Here is an 8,947-nt window from a genome sequence, read left to right on the forward strand (position 1 = left end):
GCGTGTTGTCAGCACTCGCTGCATCGTTGATAAAGCGCATTCTGGGTAAAATAACGTGTAATCGTGCCCTCCTCCCGTTCCTCCCATCGTTGGACGACATCATTACATACGTACGACGTTATGAGAGCAATGAGAAAAAAGTGAACGAGGCAAGCGAACAATGTGGTGAGCGAGTCGCGGATCGATATTGTGTGATTTGCAATTTTGCATTTTCATCTCTTCATTTTCATCCCACGATCGAACCGTGTAAATCGGAGCTACTCGCAAGCGTGTTCCAATTAGTGGGGTCGAAAAAGGAGCCGTTCATTCGCTCGTATCGTGTACCTTGTGTGGTCTCTGCGTATTTCAGTTCGCTGTTATACTTACGTTTCTTAGAAATCTCGAAGTTTCCATCACATCGTGACGCGACACGCCGACGACGATGATCGACTTAACAGTCAAGACCTTGGATTCGCAAAATCACGTCTTCTCCATCGAGGACGACGTAAGTATCGCGCGTGTCCCGGACAGACAAATGCCACTATTATTCTTTGTCCGTTATGATTCGTACAAATCTCCTGATAGATAGGAAAAAAAACATATTTCAATATAAATATATTGAAAAAATCTTATTTAAAATAAAATATTTTTTAAAAACCACAAAATTATATTAAAAAATCTGATCATATTAAAAAGATATACAATAGCTTAGTCTGCTTGCATTATTTCCCATGAATTTTTATTTAATTCTTGTATGTTTAATTATATATTTTTTTGCAATTCTCCTTAAAGCAAATCACGGTCCGTGGCTTTAAAGAACATATAGCAGAATCTGTTGCGGTATCAGCTGATTCGCAAAGGTTGATTTATTGTGGACGAGTGCTTCAAGATGACAAGAAGTTAAATGATTATGGTAAATATATATACATATTTACTTATATGCAGTAAATAACTTGTTGCAAGAATAATGTGATATATTTTTTATATATAACGTGATTCTTCAGATGTCAATGGAAAAGTTATACACTTGGTTCAACGTGCGCCACCTCAGCCAGGTCAACACGGAAATGATGGTGGACAAACGCAGGGGCAAAATAGACAAGGCTGGCAGAATTCACAGAGATCGCACTACCGTGTTACACGCGCTCAGATACATGGGAATGCAATGTATCTGGGTGCCATGTCAGTTCCGGCAGAGATTGTAGAAGGACATGGTAGCATTCTTCAATTTTTACTAAGTGCTGTCGTTCGTTAATCAGTTTCGTTAACGCATGCACTATTTAATTGTTCCTCAGGGATACCACAATTGAGCAACAGTTTATCCGGCAGTCGATTGAATCATGCAGGTCGCATGCTCGATCACATAGGTGAGCTGATTGATCGATTAGACGATCCCAGTGCTCCTCCTCTGCATCCTACTCCGTCGGAACTTAATCAATCGACAACACAGCAACAGCAACAATCGCAAGAACCAGAAGTAGAGCAAAATGAGTGAGAATATATTTATAGGTTGTTAGATGGATTCCTTTACATAATGTAACAGTTTGTAATTTTTAATAATTTCTACAGGAACAATGATGTCTTGAGAGACGACAGTGGTGCTAGACTCGCGGAAGCAGCTGCAGCCGCCATTACGGCCGCATTATCCTCTGCTGGTGCGCGCGCTGTCACATTGTTCAGAGGTTGGTATATTTGAAAGTTCAATTTAATTCAGAGATATTTATGATTTTATATGTTGCATTAACTGTTCAATAATGCATAGGAAGCAATTATAATAGTGGAAGTACGAGATCTACAAGCGATACAAATGAAAATCAAAGTGATGCACAACAACAATCACAGTCACAACCACAAACACAACAGCAGCAGCAGCAACAACAACAACAGCAACAACAACAACAACAAGCACAAGCACAAGCGACTACAGACACGGGAGCCGCATCGAACAACGCTGGACAAAATAGGCGTGTTCAACAGCAAGAGTGTGTATCTCAATTTAAACATTTCATGTTAATAAAATATTAATTAGTGCGGCTAGATGTATATTTTACTGTTAATTATTTTTTCTTAGCCTTCCACGACTTCCACAAATGGCAGAATTATTGCAGAGACTGATTAACACTCAAGATCGATTAAGACCGTATTTTGAACGTTATTGCATGCTCACGCGTCTCGATCCTTTATTGCCGCCTGGGGTAAGTTGATGAAAAGCCTTCATATTGATCAGACATAAATAGACTGAAATTTTGCTCTTATAAATACAATCTAATTATTGTTTAGCCTGGGCCAAACACTGTGGAAGAAAGTCAAAGGATAGTGGACGGAGTCAGCGAAATTCTGCATTTTATGTCTCATGCTTGTCATGCGCTAAGCGACATTATTATCGACATGAGTCAACCGCCACGTCGAAATTTGCGTTGCCGACCAATAATAGTACAACATTCGGCCATCTTACAGCCCAGTATACCAATACAAGTAGAAGTGAGCATATTAATGAAAAATAAATAACCATAGGAATATCGACATAAGTAATATTATTACAATTTATCGTTTTTTTTTTTTTTTTTTACCTTCTACAGGCTCACATCAGTTTGAACGGTCGCAGTGCTAATAATAATAACAGTAACGACGAGTCGACCGAGTCCGGTAATCAGCAGGCGCAATCGAACAACGCGGAATCAGCGACATCACACATTAATACAGAGGAAGGCAATCAGGAACGAGAATCCGATAATACGCAGTCGCAAGGAGAACGACCGCAACAAGAGCAAAGCCAATCGCCTTTCGGTACATTTTAATTATTTTAATATGATTATTTTATTTATTTATTATGTTTATTTTAATATGATTCTAAAAAATGTTAGACAAACATGTCAGAATATGCGTTTATTTCCAGATACAGTATTCAATTTACCGAACCATGTCGAAGTGCTGATGGAAGTTAATTCCGAGAGTAATATAGATGGAGGATCTGGCAATGAACAAAACGCGGCGGGCAATGAAAACAACAACAATGATAACACCCGTAAATTAATGATATGTTAATGCATTCCATCTGCGAAAAGAATAACTTTGCGCCGTTATACGTTTTTTATTTTACAGGTAGGACAAATGTATTTCCATTTGGCACAGGCCCACCGCCGTATTTTATGCGAAACTTTATGCAAGCTGTTGCCGGACATATGGTGCATAGTGGCATCACTACTACGACTATGAGCTCGAGAAATCCACCCGTCACTACTGTAGGAGCGCAACAGAGTGTCTCCACATCGATGGATAGCGGAAACGTGAATACCGGACAAAGCACTCAAGCACGGTATAATAACATCTATAGTATATTATATCGTAATACTATATATAAAATCATCTCATACAAGAGAACAGTATTAAAAAAATAAATATTCGATACACACACAGATACGGCATAAATTATAAAAATATTATAGGAGCAACACTGGTACTCATCCTACAACCGCCACCCAGACTCGAAGTACATCGCGGCCGCACGTATTCCATCATCACGCTCATCCCGTTGGTCTCGGTATGAGTATTGGACTAGGTCTTGATTTCGATCCCTACCTTCCGTGCAATTCGCATCATATATATCGTACTCCAACAAGTACCACATCTAGTACTACTACGACTGGCGTGACAACTTCATCGCAAACGACACGCACAACATCAACAGCCACGGCGGACGCTCAGAATCAAACGAATCAAACCGGTAAAGGCGAATAGAAATTTCTTTTTCATAATAAACTTATAATTAAGAGAAGATGCGTTTTTCTACACAAATTTGAAAAATATTTTATAGCGACAACTTCAACTACAACTACTACTGTCCCTTCAACAAACACAACATCGGCGACAAATGCTGAAAGGGCTTTCAATAATCCTTTTGCAAACTTATTGCAAATATTAGATCAGTCAGCAGTAGGTCAACCACCTAACATCAATAGTAATGGTAATTTCTTTAAAAATGAATCTAGTATCGAGAGAGAGAGTGACAAATGAGATATTTATTTCAATGTCGACATTGATTATGTTGCAGCTTTGGTAGAAAATCTCGTTAACATAACGCAGATACTCAGTAGCAATATGCACGCGGGATTCGTGAGTGACAGGTAAATATAATGTCAATAAATTAAAGAAAGAATCATTGATTATATATTGCTAATCGTATAATTCTTTTGATAATCAGTTTGAACGGAAGTGATGTTATCACTTTATCCGACTTATTCGAGGCTATAGGTCTATCTATGGATCTTCTCACGTCACACGAATCTGGCAGAGATGATAACTTCCTCATCGATCTCTTCGCATTACTGGTAATTTTGCCACTAAATTATATGGGCACGAGTCTATATACAATACAATATAAAATGAATCGTTTTGATTAAAAAAAAATACATGTAGGCACACACTATGACTCTGGATGAGTTGAGCAGACTACGTCTTGGTCAATGGGAACCTATCGCTAGTTATCGAAGACCGTTGCAGGAGCTCCTACAGTACACGTTTTCCGATGCTTCATCATCAGATGTTCTTCAAGAACAAACAATCGAACGTCTACTTTCTCAACTGCGACCTCATATTCGATATCTTTTGGCGTTCGAGGAACACGCAGGCAGCAGGAGCGGCTCTCGCGTTGACATATGCGCGACTACCGAATCGTTGATCTCTCGCCATGCGAGGGATATACTGAAGATCTTATTTAATAACGGTTAGTATTTTAATTGCAACATGTATCATAAAATCAACAAATCTCTCAAATGCGTTGAATTTACAGAAGTCGATGATGCAAGATTCGGACAGGAAACGCTAAACATCCTAATTAATCTGCGCAACCAATTCTTCACGGTGCTGCGATATTCGCTGCGCGGCGGTCAAATTGAATTGAGGCCAATTATGACACGTTTTGTGGTTAGTTTTGCTCCTTTTTTATACCTAAATATAAAAATGTGAATGTTTATTATTATTTGTCGTAATAACGTAATTTGATGATTGCTTTGTGTTACTAGAACGACGTGATGGACGGTAATAGATCCGCTCTTCTTCAGTGGTTACAACTTATAGTTATCGCTCATCTTTGTACTTACTTTCTACATATGCCGCAGCCACTGGCACTGGATTCAGAAATCATACCACTTTTGATATATAAGGACGCATCGTCCCAGCAATCTTCGGTATCTTCGGCTTCTCGCCAATCCACACAAGTACAATCGGAAGATGAGGTAACCTGTTCATTTCATTTGCGCTGTCACTTTTCTTGTCATTGTATAATGTAATGCAATAATATAATTACATAATCATATAGCCAATGGAAACGGAAACTCTGGAAAGCAACAACCAACAACCAACACTCGAAAGCTCGATTCCTGAGGATCGAGAAGAAATTCCAGAAACATTCCCCGGGCACGAGGTTTTACCTTCGGTACGTCGAATAAGAAAATAAGGAAAATTCGCAAATATTTTTTATGAAAAAAAATTGATTTGATTATAATTTTTTATATACGTTTATATATAATAATGCCATTAACAATATTCTTTTTCGCAGGATTGGGTGCCAATTATTGCTCGCGATGGCGTGAGACAACGTCGACAATTACAGAGTGGAACGCCAAACGGAGACGTAACAACGTTTAGCGACGCATATCTGGGCGGATTGCCGAGTAAGCGTCGCAAGCTTATTGAACAACAAAAACCGCGATTATTAGTTAGCCCGACACCGAATCATCACTCGACGATAGCGGCGTCTATGGAACGATTGGTCAGAGAGGGAGTCAGTCGCGCCGGTGTCGAGGAAGTCGAGGGCGCCGCCGTGGCTGTCGCGGCGGATCCTGCCGTACGACGTGCATTTGGTCAGGCAATTAGGGATTGTTTGAATCCGTGTCGATACGATTTTCCGGACCCGTTGCGCTTCCCGAATGCGACCAAGTATTTCGCGGAGCAGGAACGCCCGCCGAAATAATAGCTAACGGAAAGATATAACACATCGTACTTTGATTTATGGATTGCAGAATTGAAAGAGATACATTAATTTAAAATTCGACAACGAATATGCGGCTGTCTTTTTGAGAAAATTGGCACGCAAGATTCGTCTTTGTGAAAACATTCTAGTTGTAATTATTATTCTAAAATATAGTAAAGAGAAAATTATCTCTCCTCTATTCTAGAATATAATAAAGAAAAAAATTATCGATTCTCAATTACTATTATAAAATATAGTAAAGAGAAAATTATCGATTCTCTCCCGAATAAATATCTCCGACGAATCTAAAATGGCTGATCAGTACGGTGCAAATGTACCTATTTACCTATCTACCTACCTATTATCTATATGCCCATATCAATGTTTCTGCTTTAATAGAATTATCATTATTATTCTTCGGCTTAAGTTTGTAATTGATAAATAAAGTAACATTTATAGGGTGTTCTCCTCAAATCAAACTCTTCGTCAAATCTTTGCGAAGGAAAAGCCAACATTAATTCCATAAAGGAATATACACCCTGTATATACATAGATGTAAAAATTGTTAACTGTACATCTCTATTTATGAATTTACAACCGCTAGTTAATTCTCCGTTGTCTTTTCCACTCGCAAATCTCAATTTCTCGTTATCTTTTTTTCATTAAATTGGTCATTTCGAATTTCAAAGTAGTAAACTTGATAAATCCGAGACAATTGTAATAAAAATAGATCGATTTCGTTTAATTTTTTTGATGATCACGACAATGATGAATATGATAATGCGATATTGTAAAAGCAATGCATTGTAAGTCATAATAATCTTATCAGTTGTTTCGTGTAGATAATTTTCGACGTATACACGATGAATCGAAGATATTTTCGGATCCAGAATCTTTCTACGACGCGCGTATTATACGTTTATTTGCACGATAAAAATAAATCGATGTGTACAATGCGTGATTATACAATGGTAACATATTGTACGTGAAATAAGTTTAACCGTTCTAATAACCAAACAATTGTACGAAGAAAAAAAGAAAATAAAATTGTGTATCCCTTTTCCTCCGCGTTACTTTGTTCCTTCGATTCTTTATATATAACAAAAATTGTCAAATGATCTTTTGACAGTCATTCACATATGAGACTATTGTTAGAAATTATTACAGCTCTTATTGCGGCAATAAGGATGAGCACAATTCGATATTTAAAATAAACGTCAGACTTCCTTTCGAAGACCGAATGTTATAAAATAATAAATTATCGATAAATAATTACACAATAATTATAATTTGATAACATTAAATAAATATGCAAATTTCACATCAAAGGGAAAAAAATTAGAATTGTTTTTTCTGCATTATACAATAGTTAATTTACTTTTCATTTATTCTTTTTTTCTCTTATCGTTAATTTATCGAATTATCGACGCCAATTATAGCTATAGAATATATCATATATACTGTTATGTGGTAATATGACATGTAACATCTGTAATATGAAAGAGTGCCGTCAATTATACGCATGGCTGACTATCACGAGAAATCGGACTGTTCCATTCGGTCCACCTCCTCCGCGCGAACTTAATACAACCGATTAAATTTTCATAATCGCGCGCCGAGTATGGGAGCGAATCGTACAATTATCAAGATGAAGGAGAGGCCGTAACGAAATATATGCGGAAAGGGAGGCGATTCACGATTTTTAACTTGTTTGCTTCATCGTCGGAACATCACTCGAACGAGCTGTTTATAAATTCGATGTTGAATATCTCTCGGGCTAATGAGGAAAAATTTTCTTCTCCCGTTTCGCGCAATCTGGATTTGAAAAATTTCCCACCGATAATCGAAATGTTTACGAGCGGTGATGAAAACAACGCCGGGTAATTTAATTTCCGCGAGAAATAACTTTATCGCGGTCACTCGGACTCTGAGAATTGTCGAGATATCGGATTCCAAAGTTTCACAAGTCGTGTGGTAGGTAGATGATAGATAGATACCTAAGGTAAGCAATCTTTAATCGCCGGCGATATTATCGCGACCGAGCGATTGGACGCGAGACTTATCCAAATACATACATAGCGTAAAGCGATTTTTTTTTTGCCGTCGATTGTTTGCGGGCTGCCGCGGCTCGCAGATTCTTCCTCCCGCGAATTACGAATATGTACATACGATATAATATGACGTAATATACATAAAGGATTTTTTTTCTAATCGCGGAGGAAAAAAGAAGAGAAGAAGGCGATTGTTACACGCTTAACCGAATGTTCTTCCGACTGGTCGCGTCGGTCCCCCCTTCTCCCTTCCCCTCCTATCGGGATACGACATCGTACTATTACGAGAAGCGATTTGGAAAGGAGAGGCGTCGGTATTAATTGGCGGACAAGGAACACGGTGGCGGCGGCGGCGACGATGTTCGTAGTCTTCTAGCCTCTTCTTCGAGGGCGTTTTTTTCGTGCTCGCCGCACGTTGACGACGAAGACGACGACGTTCTCTCGTCGCGGCTCTCTTTCCGCGCTTCGAACAGAAGAGACCAACGGGAATGTAGCTCGCCTTCTCGCTCCCTCTCTCCTCTCTTTCTCTGTTAGAGTATATCCTCGACCGCGTATACCGCGCGTATACCACGTATACCACGTCCACACATACGTACACGCCGCGGTCGTCGCGGGGAAGAGCGCGTAGAAAGGCATAATAAAGGTAGGGTAGAGTATACCAAGTCCGCGCGGACTTGACGGCCGGCTGTCAAGCGGCGCGAGAGGGAACCCGATTGGTGGACGAGCGACGTTCTTTCGGCCGTATTGGTCTTTTTCGCCACTCGACGACGCCTCTTTATTCGGTTCAGGGCGTCGCCGTGCATTTTTATGCACGCAGGTTGGCCGCGTGGCGCCGAGCGCGGCTCTTATAGGCGCATCTCGCGAGTCTCGGCTCTCAGTCCGCGCGGACTCGGTCGCCGCGTCGTTGCTAGCATCGTCATCGTCATCGCTGCTGCCGCTGCCGCGC

At 39.7% G+C, this 8,947-nt stretch overlaps 1 protein-coding gene across 1 annotated transcript; it reads left to right on the top strand.

Annotated features, from left to right (window-relative positions):
- Positions 1–49: 49 nt before the first annotated feature.
- LOC145964192 (uncharacterized) lies at positions 50–7,012 on the top strand. Its single transcript, XM_083086666.1, has 21 exons — positions 50–165; positions 376–484; positions 772–892; positions 984–1,193; positions 1,275–1,470; positions 1,549–1,661; positions 1,742–1,961; positions 2,051–2,174; positions 2,260–2,460; positions 2,559–2,766; positions 2,876–3,004; positions 3,082–3,295; positions 3,426–3,703; positions 3,794–3,943; positions 4,031–4,103; positions 4,181–4,307; positions 4,396–4,702; positions 4,769–4,902; positions 5,001–5,213; positions 5,297–5,413; positions 5,537–7,012. Exons 2-21 carry the CDS (start codon positions 422–424, stop codon positions 5,948–5,950), a joined length of 3,612 nt encoding a protein of 1,203 aa, XP_082942792.1. The 5' UTR covers positions 50–165; positions 376–421; the 3' UTR covers positions 5,951–7,012.
- Positions 7,013–8,947: the final 1,935 nt, after the last annotated feature.

Source organism: Camponotus vicinus, unplaced genomic scaffold, assembly GCF_025532165.1.
Source record: "Camponotus vicinus isolate PSW18456_S1 unplaced genomic scaffold, iyCamVici1.0 SCAF_1, whole genome shotgun sequence".
NCBI lineage: Eukaryota > Metazoa > Arthropoda > Insecta > Hymenoptera > Formicidae > Camponotus > Camponotus vicinus.

Excerpts from the sequence above, each read along its gene's own strand:
- LOC145964192 (XM_083086666.1), top strand. The coding sequence starts at position 422 with ATGATCGACTTAACAGTCAAGACCTTGGATTCGCAAAATCACGTCTTC. Across the intron at positions 1,962-2,050 it reads AGGCGTGTTCAACAGCAAGA|CCTTCCACGACTTCCACAAA; the intron begins GTGTGTATCTCA and ends ATTTTTTCTTAG. Across the intron at positions 2,175-2,259 it reads ATCCTTTATTGCCGCCTGGG|CCTGGGCCAAACACTGTGGA; the intron begins GTAAGTTGATGA and ends ATTATTGTTTAG.